The sequence below is a fragment of the Hemiscyllium ocellatum genome, chromosome 29, assembly GCF_020745735.1.
Source record: "Hemiscyllium ocellatum isolate sHemOce1 chromosome 29, sHemOce1.pat.X.cur, whole genome shotgun sequence".
In the NCBI taxonomy this organism is placed as follows: Eukaryota; Metazoa; Chordata; class Chondrichthyes; order Orectolobiformes; family Hemiscylliidae; genus Hemiscyllium; species Hemiscyllium ocellatum.
The window spans coordinates 45,685,808-45,710,784 of record NC_083429.1 but is presented as its reverse complement, the minus strand read 5'-3'; the positions used below and the strand labels follow the sequence as shown (position 1 = coordinate 45,710,784).

Here is a 24,977-nt window from a genome sequence, read left to right as displayed (position 1 = left end):
CAACACCTGCTGCACATACCACTGTGTGTGGTTTGGAACATCAGTAGACAGGAGCCCTCATTCTACAATCCACAGCCACCAATTTGTATGACATAGCAAAAACCATTTCCTCACAAGTGACATGTCTTCAAATTATTCCTCGTAACATTTTTGCTCAAGGGCATAATAAACAAATCTTCATCATTGGCACTGTATGTATTTATCTTGCAAAAGATAGATGCATAACTTGGGAATATTGCAGACACCAAACAGTTACGAACTTTGGTACACGTTGAAAGAACAGTAAGAATCCACCATTATACAGTAAAATATGAGTTGAGAGTATTACTGGACAGTGAAGACCAAAAGTGTTCCAAACAGCTTTCCGTGACAGCAGTGAAATTAATATCCAATGCCCACATCACTTTCAGGGTCTCCTTTTGCCATTCTCACCAACTCATTTATTAGATGATGCAAGCACATAATAACAATACATTATGTATTTAGAGACCTTGTGGGGTATTTGGATTTACACAGGAGCAGAACTGTAATTATTCAATATCCTCAATAATTATTAAAATTCCATTCAACTTAAAAGCCAAATACAAAAGGAAAGCATTAAGTCCCTGGATAACAGTGTTTGAATTAGCACATCAGGCATAACTGAACAAGAAAACCCTTTCTCAAAATAACTTACATATTTCAACTCTCAAAAAGCTATCAACATAAGCACATCTGTGCAGATTGATGAGGTCACAGCTAATGTATTTCCTTCACAAATGCACAAAGCTGGAACATCTGAACAAGGCAGTTACTACCCTTTTTACTGCAGCACAGATCTCAATCTCAGATTTAAATTTCACAACTCAAAATGTAGCATCCACTAAATGTTATCCTGTGTAATATCTCCTGAATTTATGTAGCCTTAAGTTAAAGATTACAAATTCACATGAAAGAAGTTCATCAGTCCAGCACACAGGTTATTTCAGGTTAACATGGCTCCCAGTTAGTTGCATGTTCCTGTATTGTTTCCTTGTCTTTTGGTGCCCCTCTTCTCTCCTTGCAGCCTTCCCTAGTCTCCTTGTTAAATTCTTCCACCCTAGCCTCTCTTGTTCCCTTGCCAATCCAGAGCCAACTTCGTCCCCTGTTCTGTTTGCTTCTTTCTTTCCCTGCCCCACCTCACATAACCTCTAAGACCCACCCCCACTTTGGGCTTCCTTTCTTCCCTCACCCCTTTTGGAGTAACCCTCTCTTCCAACCCAGGCAAACACACAGCCACACCGCACCTCTCCCCCTTTAAAAAAGCCACATTGGTAACTCCCTCACTGTCAGAAGATTTCCAATTCTTTTTCCTGAGTTAATTCTCCAATCACAGCCTGATTCCCTTCTGCAGTTGCTCCTGATAGCGAGCAGAACCAAAAACAGCCTGTAAATGGTTGAGCAGCTCTTCATCTATTCTACTTACAGGGGTGACTTCCTTCAATTGGTTACTCCCATAATGGAATTCTCCAGGCATATAGGGCCTCCCAAATGTGAATTTGCCTGCCTCTCCGTGTATTTTATCTACTTTTCCTGGATGTGAATGACAATCCATTATTCTATATGCAGTTCTATGATCAATGCGAGCAAAATACAATTTGATGCCTTAAAGAAGTTAGAAGGCAGTCATATATTCATAGTTAAAACTGATCAGAAACTGAACATTGGAAAGTTAAAAGTCAGTTGAATCCCAAGGTAATGAACTACAATACACACTTCATTTTCAGGAATTAACTTTAATGGGTACTCTTTGTTATGGTTAGAAGTCATTTTACAATCATTAAGGTTATAACAGGAAAGATTCCTTTAATAATGATATTAGCTTAGAGATTTTAAGGAAATTAGTTCAATTTTCTACATCTGACAGTGGCTAAGTGTGCTGTCCCAACATAGTTAAAAATTTGACAGCAGCCTCCTCCAGTAAGACAGAAATGGAGTAGGGCTTCTGAGCCAGGGGCTCATCCACTCTGTCCACATTTCTTTTTGTTTTTTTCTTTTTTTTTTGTCTTTTATCTCTTTTTACACTGTACTTTAGTTACTTCTTGTTGAAGAGCTTGGTCATGGCGAGGGCATCAACAGTAAGTGGGCCCAGGGCAGACGTGTGGCAGTTGGCAAGTCGACCCAGCATGGACTCATTGTGGTTAACGAGTGGGCCCAGCACAGATTCGAGTGGGCCCAGTGTGGACTTATGTCGGTCAGCGAGTGGGCCCAGCTTAGACTCATGGCAGCATCAGAGTGTGTTTGGGTTCGCAGCAGCTTCTGCAGCAATGAGGCAGTTCTAGCGCGATCCCATATCTGCTGCAGTGGAGGTGAGTTGGTGTTTGCAATGATTTCCGTATCAACAAAGCAGTCCAAGTGTTAACTCCTGTCTACTGCAATGGAGATGAGATTAGGTCTCTAGTAGCATCTGGGTCAAGCTCAGATTCATGGAGGTGGCGGAGGAGCGCTTGGGCCCAGTACAAGACCTTGCAGCATTGGCAGTGGCTGCATCAGCAAGGTGGGCCTGAAGCGGATTTATGGTCGTGGTGGAGTCGAGTTTGGTCCAGTGTATATCCTACGGTATCGATGGATCTCATCAATGCAGACACCAACTGGGACTCAGTGTCGAGGGCATCGGTACAGGCAAGAAGACGCCGAAGAGTGGCAAATTTCATTCTAGCAACGACAGCGTGGCAAGTAAGACCTGTGCCTAGTCACCAGGTCAGTGGCACTTGGCACAACACTTAACAAGATGGACTGTAAAGCTTAACACTTTTCCTTTATTTCTTTATTCTTCTACCATTATATTCTATGTTTTTCTGTGTTTTAAGATGGCGCCAGGGAGTGGCAATACAATACAATACTTTTCACTGTATTTCTCACAAAATACATGTGACAGCAAATAAAACAAGTCATATCATTTTCATGTTTTCACTTTGAACAGAATTCCAGTTTTTATTTCTTTTATTTTACTAAAGTCACAGCAGAATTTGTTCCACCAAATGATAACCCATGAGTTGTTTATAAGAAACATAAAATGGAAGACTTTTAAGGAAACAGCATATGTAATTCTTCTTCAAATAAGAAAAGTAAAGCGATATTAATATAAACAGAAAATGCTAGAAATTCTCAGTACATTAGGAAGCATTTATGGCTAGCAAAATAAACTTAATGTTTCAAATCTGTGACCTTCCAGTAAACTTTCCAGCATTTGCAGTATTAACTATAATGATAATGTTATTGTTATTAATTTTCTTTGTAAGTAGAAATAGTTTCATAAAATCAGAAATGTTATATGCCTGATATTTATGTTCTTTTAATTGATGACAAGAGATAAAGATCAATCCTCATAAAAATAAATAAAGTTTCTCACCTGGTACAACCTAATAATATGGGGGTGCCGGAGCATTTTCATGATTTGAACTTCTCTGAAGATCTTTTTCAGGTTTTCCTCCTCTAGCTGTGTTTTGTCTACTATCTTTATAGCAACCTGCAAGTCATAAAAATTTAAAAATTAGAAAGTTCAAAACATCATATGTTAATTTTACAGATAATTTAACAGCATATTTAATACTTGTTACAAAGGCTGCAGCTGGTTATAACATTATTGGTTTATTATAGTCAGATCTCCAACAACTCTCTCCATTCTCTTCAGCCAACATAAATATCTAACTCATATTTTCTCTGATTAAGTTACAGATATCTTCACAATTTTATGAGTAAAATATTTTACATCTAATACTAATAGATCGTTCACTTTCATCAAGAGAATACAATAGAAAATAGATTACACAAGAATTAGGACAAAGTGATAAAGTAGAATAAAAACAGAAAAAGTTGTAAATACCAGCAGGTTTGCTAATACCTGTGGAAAGAAAATCAAAGGTATGTTTCAAATTAACAACCTATCTATAAAAAAACTTAGACTGTGAGAAAAGGGGGGCAGAAAGAAAGAAAACGGGGCAAGTAATGAAATGGAATGTAGGTTCAGAGGACATTAAATGGCAGTAACAGAATCATTCTGAACAGCTGGGAGCATTGATTATGGTTTTAAATTGTTGGAATTATTTGCTGTATCCAGTAGGCTTTGAAGTGTCAACAGAGGAAAGATCCATTACTTGGATGAATCAGCTGTGCTTAAGGGAAGAAATTATTTGATTAACAGCTCTTTTTCTTAAATGTCTATTTACACATAATAGGTGTTAAGTGCTTGTAGTTTCCACTACTGTTATTTTAAGGGTTCAGATGATTAACACTTTTATAGGGCCATGGTTTAAAAAAAGGCTTTTTTTTGAAAAAACGGCTATGAATCAACGGCTGTTTTTACAGCTTGTCCATGCATGCCATTGTTACTATTGGGCTCATTTGTTCAATACTGAATATATACTGGGTGAATAAGCATGAAAGCCTTATATGTTGGCATAGAGGGCACAAGGACCAGTAGGGATGAACGGAGGAGTAATATTGCAATAGAGGATATGAGTGGTCATTGGGGTTAGATGAAGGGGCAAAGTGAGACATGGAGGCTATGAGGGGTAAACTGAGGAACATAAGTTGGCTTTGATGAGGTCAGAACAGATTGGGGGTAGATAGTCCAATAATAACATAAACAACTGGGACAAAGTTGAAAGAGCACTGATGCATTCCATAGTACTTGTGTCTGCCTCTGAACTCCTCATTGAGGTGGTGGGCACATCCCCATTTGGCCACCCAGAATTGAAATTCTCACCTTTGGGAGCACTTTCTCCCAGGGCGAGTGCAACAAATTGGGAACATTTCCTGAACACCCCAACTGCCGTTAATATGAAAACCCAGTCCTAACTATATTATTTCCAATATATTACAACATTAAAAGTATGGTTTTAAATATGTAAACAAAATATTTAGCTCACTCAGAAAAACACTCAAACAAAATAACCTTTATCATTCTTTCTTTCGAGGTTGGCCTACTTCAAATCTACACTTGGTGAATGTGGATTAGAATGGTGCTGGAAAAGCACAGCAGTTCAAGCAGCATCCGAGGAGCAGTAAATGCCTGAACTGCTGTGCTTTTCCAGCACCACTCTAATCTAGAATCTGGTTTCCAGCATCTGCAGTCCTTGTCTTTACTTATACTTGGTGAAATCAAATGGGACGAGTATACTTAATTTGCTTCAGTGTCAGAAAGATGGACACCACAAAGTTCTCAAAACCTACCAGAGATTAATTAGCATTTATTGTTTCATTAAAAAAAATTCAAAACATGGATACATGTAAACCAGTGTTTAGGAAGTTGTAATGTTAAAACTTCTTTATTCAAACAAGCAAGATGCTTTTTACTTTTTGTAGTTGTTATTCATCTGTTCCATACAAAGTGACAGAATAGAGAATGCACCTGGTCCTTTAAATATATATACTAAATCTCATGATTGTATGAATGCTTTGGTGACAAAATCAAATAAGCTACAATCATACTTCATGTTAAACCATATAATTTGCAATGATAAATTCACACTGAACACTTCTCCACATTGCCCTAAGATAATGCAAACAAGAGCAAAGTTATTCACCTGAATATTAATCAGTTGGAATGTTCAACCTATCTACTCCCATAAAGTAACTTCAGGTTTATAATCAAGGCAACAGTTTAATTTTTTATGTAACAACATTCACATTAAGTATTTTTGTTTGGCATTTTCAACATGAATTTAAAATTGCTATTGGAGATTTGTGGGAAATGAAGCATATTCTGGGTTATTTTAAAGATCGTTATACCATAAAATACATTTTCAAAACAGAATTAAAAGATTTGTATGTAGAAAACCTCGCCTTATTTTCAGTGACAATCTAATCAAATTAGTGGCAAAACCCAAATTGGTTTCCTGCAATTCCTGTAAAAAAATTTAATTTGTTTGGTAAAATACAGTCCTTGCGTTCAGTTCAAAACACAATCATTACTCATAATTATCCCTTCTCATAAGTGGACAAAATCCTCACTGCTGTCACTATCTTATAATGTTGGATACCCATGCTCCCTGGCTCTTTGAGATGTTGAGGACATCAATTCTTGTGAAAACCTGTGTCCTTCAAAACCTTTAGCACAAACATGTTTTAAAGAAAATATACAGAATAAAAAGATCAAGCTTTGAAACACGTCAAGTTAGAGTCGAGAGTGTGGTACTAGAAAAGCATAGCAGGTCAGGCAACATCCGCGGAGTAGGAGAATCGATGTTTTGGGCATCAGCCCTTCATCGGGATTGAGGCTTGTGTCGGGAATGGTGGGGGGGAGGTTTGGGGGTAGGTAGCTGGGACAGCAATAGGTGAATGAAGGTGACGGAGAAGGTGATAGGTCAGAGGTGGAAGTGATGGACAGGCCTGAAGGGCGGGGCCGAATTGGAGGCTTGGACTGGGATAATGTGGGGGGAGGGGAAATGAGGAAGCTGTTGTAATCCACATTTATCCTGTGTGGTTGCAGGGTCCGAAGTCGGAATATGAGGCATTCCGCCTCCAGGCATCAGGTGCTAACAGTCTGGCAGTGGATGAGGCCCAGAACCTGCATGTCCTTGATGGAGTGGGAGAGTGAGCTGAAGTTTTCAGCCACGGGGCAGTGGGGTTGGTGGATGCGGGTGTTCCAGAGATGTTCTCTGAAACGATCCACAAGAAGGCGTCCTGTCTCCCTGATGTAGAGGAGACCACACTGGGTGCAACGGATGCAGTAGATGACATTGGTGGTCTCCTCTACATCAGGAGACAGGACGCCTTCTTGCTGATTGCTTCAGAGAACGATCTGAACCCACACCCACCAGCCTCACCGCCTCATGGCTGAACACTTCCATTTGGCTTGGCGTGAAAAATTGAGGATATATTAAATCTTATACATATTATCCATCTTGGTTACATTAAATACGATGTAAAATAAAGTTATAGTTTTAATAAATTGGGATTTAGATATTACTATTTCATTTCATTTGTAAAGCTGTTCAGACCATAGTGGTTCACAGTGGTTCTCAAAGTGTCATTCACAACATATGCCAGTGGCACTGACAGTGAATATTGTATTGAGATGATACTATAACTTGATACAGCACAATGTATTCATAGACATATTTATTGTAATTAAGATTGAAATTGTAACCATAAACTACAATCAATCTTTTTAAAGACAATGAAATCTCTTTATAATAGTAATAAAAGGCAACCAAATAAAACATACAAAATGAACACAAAAAAATCAAAACTCCTACTTGGAAGAACCGTTCAGCATTAAACTAAACATTTTTTTTGGAAGAACTGTGAGACTATGACCATATAGACTTTCAGCTTGCCTAAAATTATTGGGATAGTTTTTGTGGTATGTTATGCCACGTTCAATTTATATGTGTTGCAATCTAGACTCTGAGGAGTTTAACATGTTATATCGAGCTCATATTTAGTAAATAGCATTATGGGGAAAAGAGAATAGAATAAATCAGGCATCATAAATTAAACGATTTTGCAGGTCTCATGAGGAAGAAAACTGAGATTCCACAACCTCTTTTCACTATGGCCACAACTACCACAGCAAAGTTCATGACTTCTTCCCAATGATAATGCCATCTCGATTATATTTGAATATTATATTAAATATTTAAATTTGGTCTCCTTATTTGAGGAAGGATGTTTTGACTATGGAGGGACTGCAACAAAGATTTACTGGACTGATTCCTGGGATGTACAAAGTTAAAAGTCACACAACACCAGGTTATAGTCCAACAGGTTTAATTGACCGCTCCTTCATCAGATGGTCTCGTCTTTGTTTTATATCTGCCAACCGTCATCCTAAAACTATGACCTCTCATTCTAGATTGCCCCACATGAGGAACCATCCTCTCTACATCTACTTTGTCAATCCCCTTTAGCTTCTTATATACCTCTATCAGACCTCCTCTCATTCTTCTAAACACCAGAGAGTTTAGTCCTGAATTATTCAATGTCTCTCTATAAGTCAAACTCTCATCTCTGGATTCAATCTGCCGAACCTCCTCTGAACTGCCTCCACTGCCATAACATACCTCCTCAAGTAAAGGGACCAAAGCTGTATACATTACTCCAGATGTGGTCTCACTAATGCCTTGTACAGTTGCAGCAAAAAATCCCTACTTTTATACTCAATTTCTTCAGCAACAAATGCCAAAATTCCATTTGCCCTGGTTGCATACCTACTGTACTGCATTCTAATTTTCTGTGATTCATGCACATGGACACCCAGATCCCTCCGCATCGAATGGCAGAACAGGCTTGAAGGGCCAAATGATGTAATCCTGCCCCTATTTTCTACATTACTATATTGATACAATACGAATAACGACAATGCTCAATATGCTGTCAATGTTCAGCAAGATAAATTTTATTATTTTTTTAATTGGAAGTTGACAGAAGGTTAACATGATCAGGAGGATGGAACAATCTCAAACCTGCAATACTATAATATCAGTTATTAATTTATTTAAAGGAAAACACATCACTGTCAATTCACAAAGAATATATATGAACATATGCTCAGCCAAGATGAATTCAGAACTCAAATAGCTTCTGAAAATATTGAAATCAATTGATAGATTCTCTTATCGCTTTGATGAATGAGCATTCATAAAGCAAGATTAAAAAAGAAAAACAGTTTACAGTCGAAGTTGCTGTCACCTCGCATGAGGTTGGGCTAATTTTCAATTTGCAAATTCTGCACATAATGTTAGTGTCGTAAGTATAAAAGATGGAGGCACTGGCTTTGTGCCACAATTTCTTGTTCTGAAGACTCTTCGCTCTGATTTTTGACATTAGAGGAGAACAGAGTTAATGTTTCAAGTCCAGTGATCCTTCTTCAGAACTCAAGAAGCAGGGTCCTGAAGCATTCAGGAGGTCACTAGAATAGAAAGGTCACTAGAATAGAAATGTGACCTCTGTTTTTCTCTTTCCACAAATGCTGACAGGCCTGCTGAGTTTCTCCAGAATTTTCTATTTTTGTCTATTTGTCGCAGATCCACAGTTCTTTGTTTTATTTCATGCTCTTAAATTTAAAGATAATTTGAAAATCAATTTAAGTGTGAGATGTCCTGTGGTGTATGCTCCAATACTCAGTTGTCTGTACAGTAGTGCCTGTTTAGTGCAGGAATGCTCTAGGCAAACCACATGACTGGCCCAACAAAACTGAGCTCTGATTAGCCTGCTCTCGATGCCAGTATGTAGTACTTTGCAGAAGCCTCACTGTTGGAGATTTTGTTCTGTCGCCTGCTACTGTAAATAGATATCAGGCAACAAATGTGGAATGTTTCAGTTTCTTTATGTGATGCCAATAGGTTATCCAAGTCCCAGATTAAGAAAGAAGTTCTGTGACGGAATCTGTCAGACACTGAATTTGCTTTTCTAAGGTAATGGCTGATTTCATCAATCAGTGTAACATTGCTTAATTGAAATCAGTTACATACTACAATAGATATAGAACATGCCCAATTTTATGGCTGTAAATTACAATTAGAGTCACAGATGTACGGTACGGAAACAGACCCGCCAGTCCAACTCAATCATGCCAACCAGATATCCTAAATAAATCTATCCCCATTTGCCAGGATTTGGCTCATATCCCTTTGCATGCTTCCTATTCATAAACCCATCCAGATGCCTTTTAAATGTTGTAACTGTACCAGCCTTCACCACCTCCTCTGGCAGCTCATTCCATACACGCACCATCCTTTGCAGGAAAAAGTTGCCCCTTAGGTCCCTTTTAAATATTTCCCCTCTCATTTTAAACTGATGTCATGTAGTTTTGGACTGCTCCACTCCAGGGAATACCTAGTCTATTCACCCTATTCACGCTGTTCACAATTTTATAAACCTCTATAAAGGTCACCCTTCAGCTTTGATGCTCCAAGGAAAATAGCCCCAGTCTATTCAGCCTCTCCCTATAGGGCAAACCCTCCAACCCTGGCAACATCCTTGTAAATATTTCCTGAATCCTTTCAAATTTCACAATGTCCTTTCTATAGCAGGGAGACCAGAATTGCACACAGTATTTCAAAAGTGGCCTAACCCGTGTCCTATACAGCTGCAACATGACCTCCCAACTCCCATACTCAATGCATTGTGCCAGCTATTTGCTGCCTGGATCAAAGGAATAGAATACAGGACTTTTGCTATCTGAGTATAATTATAAAACATATATTGCTTTGCTGGGAAAAAAAAGTTCACCTGAAAAGCAGCTTATCACTTTGAAATTGAAGAGCTGCGAGCATCATGTAGTAGCTTCAAGTACAAAGAACCTGAAGTGAACCATGGTACCTAGTTGCACAGATGATCCATCTATGCACCAAGATAGTGGGATAGTATGAAATCTGTTTTAGTTCATTCTCATTGTAAGAAACAGATCAAATTCATTTTAAACTTCAGAACATGTTAAATCTAATCAGACCACTCGGTGTCATTTAAATATATTACTATAGTATAAGGAAGAGATGAAGAGGGATCCCAGATGTCTTAGTAAAAAAAAAACTATTGAGATATCATGATGACTTTTCTGTAAACATGAGTCTAAAATGAAATTATATTCCAATCCAAATTCCTGAAAATTAAACAGATATTCCCCATCTAAAAGTGATGAAGGCCTTTTCAACACTTCAAGGATCTCTGTTTTAGCACTAGTTGACACTTTTCTTTGTCCTTTGCTCCTGTGCAGCTTCAATATGTCATATGTCAAAGTAGCACCAGCCTTGATGGATGCCTTTCTACCATCTCATATTATACACTTTCCCAAGAAACCAACCTAACTGCTTGAACAGCCTTCAATTAAATATTCTACTCTCTTTCAGTTAAAAGTAGAAGGCAACTACACACAGCCTGTCATTGGATATCCTCAAGAAGTGACAAGTCATTATAGCTTAACATTGATCAGCCAAGCTAATATGAACCATTATTCATAGATTGAGATCTTGCAATCTGATCTTCACCAACGTTCAGAAGGTGGAAGATTTCATGTCTTTCAAAATAGCTAATTGGGTCCACAAAGCCTTGTATTCAAGTGTAAGAATTTTGATCAACATTTTGCAGCGTACATTCACTACATAAGCTCACATACAATTTTGCAAAAAAAAATTTCTTTTTTGTTAGTACGACAGCAAATACAGACAACAAATTCACTGCACTTGGCCACGATAATTTATCAACATAACAGAAGTTAGAACAGAATTAATCATAGAGATCAGGACAATTTTAATTTCTCTAGAAAGGTTGGAAGAAATCACTTCTCCAATCAAGCAAACACCTTTTCTTCCACTGGTGTAATTTTTAAAAAATAAGCTGCTTCCCTGTCTCACCATATAATTCTTGTCGCCTCTAACTGGATCAAAAAATTCTACAACTTGATTTTCTCTTGCATCATGAAATGCAACACACACAATATTTTTAAAGCTAAACTGCATCTTTACAACAGATAACACCACATTTGGATCTGATGAGAAATGCATGAATGACAATGTTTCCAGTTTTCACAGAAACCAATCAGTAATACAAAGCTGGCAAAGTGTTTGTGCTGCTTGGGGCTAAATGGTAGTGTAAGTATTCTCGTTAGCCTATTTTACTTGTATTCCTAGCAATTATCGCAATCTAGAATGAAATGAAAATTTGAACATTTCACTCATTTCTAGTATAACTTTCCAAATGGGACAGATCAACTACACCAGAGTTATAGGGTCCCTCCCAGTCAAACGAAGCTTCTTGCTCAGCTAACAAAAAGAGTACAGCTAAAATCACAATGACATGCCAATTTTCCAATGAACCCATGTTCTGATCTCTTTAGAGGCAATTAACCCTTAAAAATTACAAATCTGAGCTATCAACTAGAAGTATGACATGGTAATTTCCAGATGTTAAGACTGTAATGCAGCTGACTAAAAGCAATGACTAAAGTAAGCCAGGCTGCTTACTTTAATTTAGAGAACAGAATATTCCCATTTTACATTTCTCAAGTGAAAAACTCATGTCATAGGTATACTTTACACTGTCCCTTAAGTAGTCATTCAACTCTCAGATACTGTCCAAAGTAGTTCTTGGTTCTAGAGAGTTTGCTTTCATTCCTTCCTTTCCCCAGACCATTAACCTTTAACAAAAGAGTGATGTTTATCCTGGAATTTGCCCTCTAGTGTAAGCTAGACAAATCTTCAGCCTCCTTACCATGACAGCCAGAGTACTCCCCATGGTCGTGTTTGAGTAAAATGCACCACGAGACCTTTAAATCTAACCAAATGGTGCTTTGTTTTACTCATTCATAGGTCTTGGGCACCATTGGCTAGGTCAGTATTTATTGTCTATCCTTAATTGCCCCGGAGAAGCTGTCTTCTTGGAACTGCTGCAGCCTCAAGGTCTAGGAATATCCACAATGCTGTTCAGAAAAGAGTTACAGGATTTTGGTACAGTGACAGTGAAGGAATAGTAATGTAGTTCCAGGTCACAACATTGTGTTGTTTGGAGGGGAACTTGCTGGTGGTGGTATTCCCATGTATCCACTGCCCTTGTCCTTCTAGGTGGCTGTGGTCAGGAGTTTGGAAGGTATTGTCAAAGGAACCTTGGTAGATTAACTGCAGTGTGTCTAGTCAAAGGTACACACTGCTGCCACTTGGATGAGGTTTAACAGTAGGAGAGGGTCTGAAACGAAGAAGGATGGTCAGCCTTAAATGTAAGTAGTTTGCTAGAGATTGAATTGTATTACTATGTAATTTTAGATAGTATAATACTGACGTTGAGCAAAGCAATTTCAGTTCTGTACACACATTAAAGTCATAGAGCAGAACCATCCTAAACATATTTAGCCTACTCAGTGGCTGCAGCACAGACGTTGAACTCACTGCTCCAAAATGCTTAATGTCATTAACATCCTGAAACCAAAAAAAATTGCATGAGAACATTCCTAAAAACGAATACAAACAAGTATATACTGCATCAAACAGCAAAGCTCCCTTTTTAATATTTAAATGAATGTCAACCATTTTAACAACTATTATTAGTTCAATAACTTTAAAAGCATTTCAAGCCAAAGTTTGTTCAGTGACTCATTTAGCAATCCACAAGATGTTGTCAGAAGTCTGCCAGAATATGCCAGTGAACACTGATTTTGTTAAGTCACTTTTTTTCCAAAAGTGCTAGGCTTTTGTTTCAGAATAAGGAGAGAAAAGGGTGATTATATTAATGGATGATGATTCAAAGTAGCATCACAGCAACCTATACAGATTAGTAACAGATGACACCTTCTCTCGCCACCTACATCTGTGCCTCAAAACAACAGAACTGAGAAGTTCAAAGCTGTTAAAAGCCATGGTTTATTAATGCTGATCTGTTACTGATCAAAACTGGATAATACTGCCCTAATGAATTATTTTTGAATTCATTAAATTGCCTCTTAAAAATTTTTAAATGATAAACATAATTTTCATTTGTTTTGTCTCAGAATCATTTCAAAGGCCTAATAATTTAGTATTGCATTTTGGCATTAGAACTATATAATAATCCAGGCTGCCTACTCTAATGCAATGATATCATCCTAAGAACTCAGAGGAAAATTATTCACTATCCTTGGAAGACAGTGACACTGTCACAAGTACAGTAGCTGATTTATCATTGTATAATTACATAAAGTGCCAATAAAGAGTAGTGTTACTAAGGCTGACAAAATTTTAATGTCAATAATTTTGATAGTGATATCATAAACTTTCACCTCTTTTAGAGCAAAATCATGTACTATTTTCATTATTTATTCCATTACTTTAGGAATTGACACGATTTTCAAGAAAAATATTCCAGCTCTAGGCTTCAGTGTTAACGGATCAATTAATACAAGTTGAGAAAGGAAAGGCAAAGGAGAAAGTGAGGACTGCAGATGCTGGAGATCAGAGCTGAAAATATGTTGCTGGAAAAGTGCAGCAGGTCAGGCAGCATCCAAGGAGCAGGAGAATCGAGAATCGAGAGCCCTTCTTCAGGAATCAGGTTTCCTGAAGAAGGGCTCATGCCCGAAATGCGATTCTCCTGCTCCTTGGATGCTGCCTGACCTGCTGCACTTTTCCAGCAACACATTTTCAGCAAAGGAAAGGCAAAGCCAGATGGCAGGCACTTGATCTAAATAAATTAATGCAAGTTAGCCTGACACAGTTGATAATACTTTCATCACTGAGTGAGGAGGTTGTGGTATTCTGCTCTACTCCATAATGGCAAAGGTCAATCAAGGCTGAATTTCCACTGAAATACAAACAGGATGCTCAATAGTTGCAGGTGGCAACCTTTGGATTTGGAAGCTCAACCAAAATTCTTCCTGCTCACTCGGTCTAATGTAAAAGATCTATGCCCTCATCCTAACACTCAAATATAAGAGCTGAACACCATGCTTTTATATTTGAGAGCGAGAGAGAGGAGAGAGAGAGAAAGAGAGAGAGGAGAGAGAGAGAGAGAGAGGGAGAGAGAGGAGAGAGTGAGGGAGAAAAAAGTGAGAGAGAGAAGAAAGTGAGAGAAGAAAGTGTGTGTGAGAGAGAGAGAGAGAGAGACAGAGACAGAGACAGAGACAGAGAGAGAGAGAGAAAAAGAGTAGCTTTTTGTCATTTCTACTATATACAGCTCATACAGTAAAAAAAAAGAGACAACGTTCCTCCAGGACCAAGGGTGCTACATGGACAGCACAAACTACACAATCGTACACGGCATAAAGTGCATAACATGCAAAATGATAAATAATAAGACATTTTTCTAGCAGCAATTCAAAGTCGTGCAAAGAATTTCAGATGGAAAAGAGTCAGATCATACAGTTAAGGAGCCTGATGGCTGGGAGGAAGAAACTGTTGCATTGTTTGGCCATGGAAGACCCAATGCTCCGGTATCTTCTGCCAGATGGCAGGATGGATATGGGTTGACCCATGGCAACTCCAGCATTTTGACCCAGCGACAGTGAAGGAGTGGTGATATATTTCCAGGTCAGGATGGTGAGTGATTTGGAGGGTAAACTTGAAGGTGGTGGCAATCCCATGTATCTGCTGCCCTTCTAAATGGAAGTGATCATGGATTTGGAAGGTGCTGTCTGAAGATCTTCGGTGAATTTCTGCAGTGCATTTTGTAGATGGTACATACTGCTGCTGCTGAGCCTTGACGGTGAAGGAAGTGGATGCTTGTGGATGTAGTACCAATCAAGTGGGCTGTTTTGTCCTGGATGTTGTCAAGTTTCTTGAGTGTTGTTGAGGCTACACTCATCCAGGCAAGTAGGGAGTATTCATCACACTCCTGACTTGGTAGCCAGCCTTTGCAAAGTTAGGAGCCGAGTTACTCACCACAGTATTCCTAGCTTCTGTCTTGCTCTTGCAGCCGCTGTGTTTATGTAGTGAGTCCAGCTGAGTTTCTAGTCAATGATAACTCCCAGGATGTTGATAATGGGGGATTCAGTGATGGTAACACCACTGAATGCAAGGGACGGTGGTTAGATCGTCTCTTGTTGGTGATGATCATAGCCCAACATTTGTATGGCGTGAATGTTGCTTGCCACTTGTCAGCCCAAGCTGGATATTATCCAGATCTTGTTGCATTTGAACATGGACTGCCTCATTATCCGAGTCACGAATGGTGCTGAACATTGTGCCGTCATTCGTGAAAATCCCCACTTCTGCCCTTATGATGGAGGGAAGGTCATTGAAGAAGCAGCTGAAGAATATTGGGCCGCGGACACTACCCTGAGGAACTCCTACAGAGATGTCTTGGAGCTGTGATGACTGACCTCCAACAAACACTGGCATCTTCCTATGTATCAGGTATGACTCCAACCACCAGAGAGTTTGCTCCCTGATATTCATTAATTCCAGTTTTGCTAGGGCTCCTTGAAGCCACTCTCGGTTAAATGCAACCTTGATGTCAAGGGCTAACACTACCAACTCATTTCTGGAATTCAGCTTTTTTGTCCATGTGTGGACCAGTGTGTAATGAGATCAGGAGCTGAATGACCCTGGCAGAACCCACACTAGGCATCACGGAGCAGGTGCATTTGCTGCTGTTGGTCTTCTGGTGATCGAGGTTGAAGGTTTGTAATGCCACCAAAGGAGGCTTGGCAAATTGCAGTCCACCTTGAACATGCTGCAGCCACTAAGTCAATAGTGGAGGAAATGAATATTTGAGGTGACGAAGAGAATGCTGATCAAACACTTTGCTTTTTCCTAAATATTGTTGAGCTTCTTAATGGAGCTACACACATCCACGCAAGGGAGAGTATTCCAACACAAATCTGACTTGCGCCTGTGGACAAGCTTCGGGTAACAGGAGATGTTTTGATCTCAGAATTCACAGACTCTGACTTGGACTTACACCTGTAGTATTTATACACCATGTTCATTAAGTTCCTGATCAATACTGGCTTCAGGTCGCTAATAAGTTGTAATCAGCAACTGAGCTAATGTAGCTACCCACTGTTCTCTGCAACAGTTTTGCCTCTTTGAAGAGTAGGCTCAAAAGATGTCTGCAACAGGCGATAATGTACCAATATAGCATAGACTGATATCGTACGTGTACTACAAAGTAAAGAGGAAAGGCAGAAGGCAATTGGGCAGATCAACGCAAGTCTAAGGATATTATGTAAGAAATCAAACTTTATATGACGGGGGTGCGCTTTCTAAAGCTTGCTGCAGACACCCTGTAACCCTTTCACGATGACTCCCAGAAATATTAATTGCTCATGCCCTGGGTCACTCTCCAATCAAGGGGTCTACAGTGTATTCTTCCAATAGCAACCTTCCCAGCTGCGCTGCTGAACACGAGAACCATCAGCCTCTGTTTGACTGGCAGTCCTCAGCAGGAAATACCTCTGCTCCAGGGTCTTAATTCAAAAAGAAGGCAAGTTGGTGGCCTTGCTACTGCCCAACGATTTGTGCCTCAGTAAGCATTCTCAAGATGAGGCAGCATGGGTCTCTCACTAGCTGTCCAGCCAGCAGGCAAGACCCCCAGTGCATCAGCAAAATTTCACACAATTACAGTAACGTAATTGCACTAAGCACGGCAAACTTTAAGAAATACTTTAAAATACTTTAAATGAAAGAGCAGCAAAGCTGATTTTGAAGGTGGGAGTATGCAGGCTAGAAATACTAATAAAGTATATGAAAACTGTAAGAAAAAAGGGGTGTGTTTGCATTACAGGAGACAATAAGTTAAATATCATCACAAAGACAGAAGGGAATTATTCCAATCAATGGAAAATACTCCTTCCATTTTTTTTAACAACTCATATCAGGAAAAATGGAGGCAGCGTGACAGCTTTTATAAATTTCTGATTGTTAAATCATCCTACATTTGTGCCTCAAACGAGAGAAATTCACTGAATCACTGCGTTAAATTAAAAAATGATACTGGAGATAAACAATCCTGAATATATGCAACAGACCCCATATCATAATGAAAACCTCAATCCAGAATTATGTAATGAGACATTGGTTAAACCACTTTTAGAATATTGCATGCAATTCTGGTCTCCTTCCTATCGGAAAGATGTTGTGAAACTTGAAAGGGTTCAGAAAAGATTTACAAGGATGTTGCCAGGGTTGGAGGATTTGAGCTATAGGGAGAGGCTGAACAGGCTGGAGCTGTTTTCCCTGGAGCGTCAGAGGCTGAGGGGTGACCTTATAGAGGTTTACAAAATTATGTGGGGCATGGATAGGATAAATAGGCAAAGTGTATTCCCTTAGGTTGGGGGAGTCCAGAACTAGAGGGCATAGGTGTAGAGTGAGAGGGGAAGGATGTAAAAGACACCTAAGGGGCAATGTTTTCACAAAGAGGGTGGTAGGTATATGAAATGAGCTGCCAGAGGAAGTGGTGGAGGCTGGTACAATTGCAACATTTAAGAGGCATTTGGATGGGTATATGAATAAGAAGGGTTATGAAGGGATATGGGCCAGATGCTGGCAGGTGGGACTAAATTGGGTTGGGATATCTGGTCGGCATGGACAGGTTAGACCAAAGGGTCTGTTTCCATGCTGTACATCTCTGACTCTATGAGATCGAAGTGGTAACTAGGAAAGGACCAAGTGCAGTAATCAATGATTTTTACATATAGAAAAAGATAGGATACAGGTGATTTTTAGAGTTAGTAGAAGTTCTTTTTGTGACTGAAAACAACAAATGCTGGAGATCACAGTGGGTTAGACAGCATCCATGGAGAAAGAGCAAGTTAACATTTCAAGACTTGATGATTCTTCATCAGCTGCGAAATGTTAACTTGCTCCTTCTCCATGGATGCTGTCTGACCAACTGTGATTTCAAGCATTTGTTGTTTTCAGTACAAATTGCAGCATTGCAGTAATATGCTCTTTATTTTGTGAATGTTTGTAAAACAGCCTATATATTATTGGATCTTGATTATGAACAAAAGGCCAACGAAATCTATGAAATAAAGATGGATAAAAATTAAGTAACACTGCTCAGAATGTTAATCACATTTGACATTACAAGGAATCATGATATTGTAAAAACCTTAAATTTAGCAAATTTGTTTCAGAGATTATTCTAAATGCAACAGAGTATTGTGGCCATGAAGATCAATGATACCAAGCCAAGACAATTATACTTGGTTGAATACATCAACTCAACAACTCAAAGAAGAAAATGAAAAGCTATTTAACACTATAAAGTAAAATAGCACGGAATTAAGATTGATTCAATAAATGACATGCTAGAATTATAGAAATAAGGCATTCAGAACGATCAGAAAAAATGTAAATGGAATCGGACAAGAAAAGTGATGGGTAATAGTAAAATTTACTAGTTGCAGTAGAGGAAACAAATACAGATTACCACTACAAACTGGAGCGAGTGGGTATATGGCAAATGATGCTATGAACATACCACATGAGGTGAAGAGCAGGGAAAGACTAACTGGTACATTAAGCTTGCCCCACATCTTATGATGTCCTGAGAATTATGACTAAATACTTCCTCTCACCTCCAACTCACGCTAAAACTTGGGGACAAAATATTTAATGCTAAATATTACATGACTAATTAAAGCATGCTAAAACTGTTCTTTGCCTCAGTTTTATCAAAGCACCAAGTGAGAAACTTGCTTTGGAAAACACCTCAAGGCTGTTGAGACACTATCCATATTAGTACCAACATGTTTCACAAATAGCTGTGTCACCTTAAAACCAAGCCTCAGAAGACAGACAAATTGCAGTTAAGGATTCTTAAGGAATTAAGGAAAGTAACAAAAGGAGTGCTTTACATGAACATTCCGGAAATAATTGAATAAGAGAAAGGTGACTGGAGACAGGAAATGTCTTTCTTCAAAATAAAGATCAGCCACATTGGCCCAGTAAACTACAGATCAGTAAATCTGTAGTCCATCAGGGGCAAAATTACAGAGCCCCTCAAAGACAGGAAACTGAAGCATCTACATAGAAAGAAAACCATAAACGATAACCAAGATACCCATGAAAGAATTATTTTCAATTAAACCTTCCGGTTTTCATGAAGATTGTGACAAAATAAGTTAATCAGTAGTAGGCAGTGCATATTGTATATTTGATTCCAATCAAATATTTGATTCACTTCAATTAGAGAGACTAACAACAAAAACAACATCGTTGATTTATCTAGGCTCAAACAAAATTTGGCACCATGCTGCATAAGGAGATATTCCAATATTTGGGGCAGGGCTTCCAAAAGTCGGGGTCAGAACCTCAAGTGAGATAATAAGCTGGAATATTGGGGTCACGAGCTCTGAGACCACTGTGGAGTTCTGACTGAGATATAACAGCTGTGCTCGCTCTCTGACAGTCCCTACTCCCACACAGTGCCTCACCCCCACTTAGCTCCCATAGAAGGGTTGCAGTAATTTTCAAATCTCAAAATGGGACTGGGGGAAAAGTTTGGGAGGCACTCTGTGAGGGCTATACCAGCTGAAAGCATTGCTTCCAGTGGTTAGCAATTATATTCACGATGCCAAAACAGATCAGCATAGATATCCCAGACAGGAGGGATGAAGGGCAATCCATAAATAGGCAAGTTTGAGTCCTGAAAGGACATGAAAACACAGATAACAGTTGAAATCTTTACATTATTTAATCAGGAGCTAATGTAGATTAGCAAGCACATGTAAACAGGACACAGTGCAAGATTGAATAAGATTGGAAGAGTTTGAATGACCTCAAGTTTCTAAAAGATAAGAGCAAAGACATCAGAAAGCAACAAAAATATCTTACAATGAATATATAATTGTTTGATCAATAGAACTCACAGGGTCAAACAGAATTACATAGCAGATAAGGCCTCAAAACAGATTATTCAAGCAACCCAGTTTATGGTGGTGTTTATCCTCCACCCAATTTTCCTTCCATTTTATTCATCCATCAACATAACCCTCACATTTTTGTCAAACTTGCCTTAATTGTATCAATTACATTTGCTGCACCCACTCTTTACAGTAGCAAAATCCCTATTCTTGGGACTCTAAAGGTAAAAACATTTCTTCACAATTCCCTGTTGGATTACTTAGTAACTATTTTATCTTGATAGCCTCTAATTATACGCTTCCCCACAAGAGGGGACACTTGTTCTACTATTCTCAAATTGTCCATGGTAATCCCTTGATTCGCTACCTTTAACACTCATATACTTTTAATGACTTGTGAAAGCTCTTACAGTCTGTTCTTATATTTCTGGCCAGATAACACTCATTTTTGTTTTTATCAATTTTTTCATCTCTTTTACTGATTTCTAAAACTCATCAGTCCTCACATTAGCACTTTTCATCAAAACATAGCTTTCTCTTTCAATCTAATACTACCATTAACTTCCCAGGTAAGATGGATCTTTTTCACTGAGTTTTTTTTAAACGGAACATATTCTGTTAAACATTTTGATGTTGTTCTTTAGATATTTCCACAGAGATCCGAAGCCCATTTCAGAGAAACTGGCCAATGTCAAACAGTGACTGAAGGAACAGCGGAGGAGGAATGAGATGATGAGAGAAATATGAACTCTATTGCAATAAAATCTTGCATTATATTTAGTGTTTCAAGATGGCGCTAGAGCAAGGCATCTCTTTGCATATAACATGCAAAGAAACAGTTTCACTGTATCATAAATATACATGGGACCATAATCTAAAATCTAAATCTCCCAGTGCTTATTTACTGCCATACCATGTTGTCTATTCACCTAAACAATCTAACAATTTTCCCCCTCATACCTACATAATTGGCTTTGTGTAAGTTGAAGATTGTTTAGATTAGATTTCCTACAGTATGGTCGGCCCAACAAGTCCACACCGACCCTCCAAAGAGTAACCCACCCAGACCCATTTCCCTCGAACTAATGCACCTAACACTGTGGGCAATTTAGAATGACCAATTCACCTAATCTGCACATCTTTGGATTGTGGGAGGAAACCAGAGCACCCAGAGGAAACCCACACAGACATGGGGAGAATGTGCAAGCTCCACACAGACAGTCACCCCAGGTTGGAATTGAATCCGGATCCCTGGTGCTGTGTGGCAGCAGTGCTAACCACTAAGCCACCGTGTCACTTGTTGTTTTGAACTTGAGTATGTTACCCTCAAACTTAATAAGTTCAACTGGGTTATTAGAATAAATATTACAGATACTTTTCTTCATTAATAAGTCAGATTATGAACAAGTGAACAAGCCACAATGGATTTTCGAATAAATTAGATTTAGTTAATAGTCAAATGGTGAGTAAGTATTTGCCTCGTAGCAATAATAATATGATCAAATTCAACCCAATGTTGGAAAGGAAGAAAGTTGTAATGGTGACTAGTATTCTAGATTTAAGTAAGGTTGATTTCAAAAGGATGCTTACATTAAACTGGACAAATTGGATTGGTTACATTAAAGAGGACGATGATCAGAAGCATTATGAGAATGTCTCATTTATTTAATATCTTCATGTATGACCTGGAGTTAAGCATGAATATGTATAGTAGGCAACCCAAGGAGGAAGTGTGAGCAAAATATGGCGATATATTTATATAAAATTATATCGATATCTTGCAAAAAGTATTATTTTGTAATTCAGTATATGGAAAATCAGTGACATGAATAAGCTAAATGTTGCGCATTTCAAAGAAATGGATGATTTTGAACCTATAATTATCAGAGTCTTCTTTGTCAGAAATTCTTTCCTCACCCCCCAAGACTGAATCTGCTATGGACTAATTCATAACGATTTATTACCATAATTAGTTTCCAACTTTATTAATGTATCATATAGGTGCCAACGTGGCAATAAGCAAGTCAAAAGCCCATGGCTCTTTTTGTTTGCCTAGCAATTCTTATGTTCATAATAGACAATGATAGGATATTGTAGTATGCAAAATAGTTATTAGTCTTGCTTAGATGCCAACTTTTTTTTTATATGGAACATTTTGGATTGCATGAGAGACATAATAAGACACTGTATAATTGGTGCAAATCCTGTACAAAACATCATCTAGTAAGTTAAAGAGCTTTTCTTTAAAAACAGCAGACAATATGTTTCTTGAGCACAAAAGAGTTTATATTTTCTTTTTCTTCGTCAATACGTAAAATGTTTGGTATGTTCAGCAGTACAGATCAATGCAGAGGAAACTACAAAAGAAGATGCGAAAGACTAATTTCCATGTGATCAACAAGCTTTCTGAGAATCACCACGTCATGTAAGCAACACAGCATTGCTGCACCATGGAAAATAATCTGTATCACAGGAACCTAAGATTAGCCATGATCAAATAACCACTCCCATGTTAATTGCTATAAAAAAAAAGTTACCAGGGGATGGTAAGTATCTGTCTAAACAGTCTTGTTGAAATATTTGGCTGAGCTCACGGAAAGTAGTGGATGAAAAGTTCAGCTGTTACATTGTTGGACACAATTTCCAAATAGTCTTTTTTCTGTTGAGGCCATATGAAGGGGAAGATACAAAACTGATGAAAAGTACATAAACATGCAAAAAAAAGCATTTGTACTTCACTAAATTCTAGTCAACTCAGGAATGAACAAAGATAAGCAATAATACCTGCTCTGAGGATGAACAATATTTCTCAGTCACAAGAGCATAAGAACTAGGAGCTGGAGTAGGCCATCTGGTCCTTCAAACATCAAAAGTCCAAGTTTCACTTTCCTGACTACGATGAGTGATTAATTTTAAACAGAATAACAACAGAGATGCTACAGTTAATTGATATTATCTTTAGATTAATAAAGGAAACAAAGTCATGTGAATACATAATCCATATATAATTATCACCCTATTAGAAATGTGCAAACGTACTTCAAGTGAACACAGGATGTGATGGCTTCCCTTGCCAGCGAAATTCACAACTGAATCATGGTCAAACTTTGAAGGAAAGCTATTATCATATGGAATCAACAGACAGTGAGAACTAATGCCTTCAGGTGAGGACAGGGGCTAGGAAGGGAGAATATTATAGTAAGTAAAGCCACCATAGTCACAGAGGATCATTGGGCTGCTCTCTCATTAGCAAAAGACAACTGGTGTTGAGTTTAACCTGAAGATCACCATGCCTCAAGCAAGGAACAAGACTGGGAAGGCTGAACCTTCATACTGAAGGTATAGGAATTAAATCTACATTGTTGGTGTCTCTGTATTCAGCTAACTGGGCTAAATGACTAGTAAGGTAGGGATAAAACATCTTCTGTATCTACAAAGGATCAACCTGGAACAACAAATATTTAAGCCATAATCAATTTATCAATGAATTTATATCAATAAAGGCTTATTACTATATACAGTCTTACTACTGTTCTTTGTTTCATGGATGAACATTGTATGCTATATGCTACGTGTTACTCGTTTGAAACCCAATGTATATCGCATGGCAATGCTCCTTGAAAATTGGAGTGAATGTTTATTTTTAAGCATTGTCTAATATAATATAAATATATTATTCTTCTGCTAAGTCAATATTTGTTTTAACAGGCCCATCCTTTTAAGGCCATGAACATAAACATCCTGAGATCAATTACACATTAATTGCTGTTGCTGAGGAAAGTTTGGAGATTGATGGATGTTTGTAAATTTGTGGCTCTAGATCATATGAAACAATGATGCCCAAATCTGATGTGCATTTGAAAATATCCACACATTCCTATATCATTAAAACCTCTGTAGTATTGCCCACAGCTAGTAAAAGACCAAAAACTAATTTTATGATATCAACTGTGCTTCAACTGTTGGTTGCAAGTGGCAGCTTACTCATTGATGTCACACAGAAATTCTGTAAAATAAATTACAACTAAGGCAAGATTTTAAAAATGACATATCTAAGTAATATGGAAACATTGAGGTTCATAAAGGACAGATGGCTGTGTAGTGGTAATGTCACTGGACTGGCCAGAGGCTCTTGATGTTCGGAAAACAGTGGTACTGGAAACCAATTGAAAATTAGTATCAGGTATGGTGACCATGAAACTGTCAACAATTGCTGTAATAACCCATCTATGATAATTGCCACCTTTGACTGGTCTGCCGTAGATGTGACTCCAGACGCATAGCAAGGTGCTTGACTCTTAATTTCCCTATGAAATGGTGTAGCACTCAATTCCAGGGTAATTAGTGAAAGGCAGAAAATGTTAGCACCTTACTAGCATTGTACACATCCTGTGAAAGGTCTTTTTTAAAATAAGCAACAAAGCCTAGTTTACAAAATTTGTTTGAGATATATGTAACATTGCAAGTAATGTCTATTTCTGTCCTACTTCTAGGGAAGCATCTGCAGTATCTGCCAACAATGTTATTATTTCATTTATACATTCTTACACCCACCTGAGATAGTAGACGGGGTACTGATTATCAATACATCAAGAACAGCTTTAAAAGAGAGAAACATACTTGTCCACATTGTTGGCAGATACTGCAGATTCATCCCCAGAAATAGAACAGAAATGTGCATTACTTGCACTGAATTTGCCTTTTTGCCCAAGGGGTGTGTGTATGGGATGTTATAACATTG

The 24,977-nt window shown here is 38.3% G+C and overlaps 1 protein-coding gene across 4 annotated transcripts in view; it reads right to left on the bottom strand.

The window, feature by feature from the left end:
* sik3 (SIK family kinase 3) overlaps positions 1-24,977 on the bottom strand; it is a 302,157-nt gene that overhangs the window by 150,288 nt on the left and 126,892 nt on the right. For all 4 annotated transcript variants that reach the window (XM_060846766.1, XM_060846767.1, XM_060846769.1 and 1 more), the window contains exon 2: positions 3,371-3,487. In XM_060846766.1, coding sequence (XP_060702749.1) covers positions 3,371-3,487 — 117 coding nt within the window. The remainder of the gene's footprint in view (positions 1-3,370; positions 3,488-24,977) is intronic.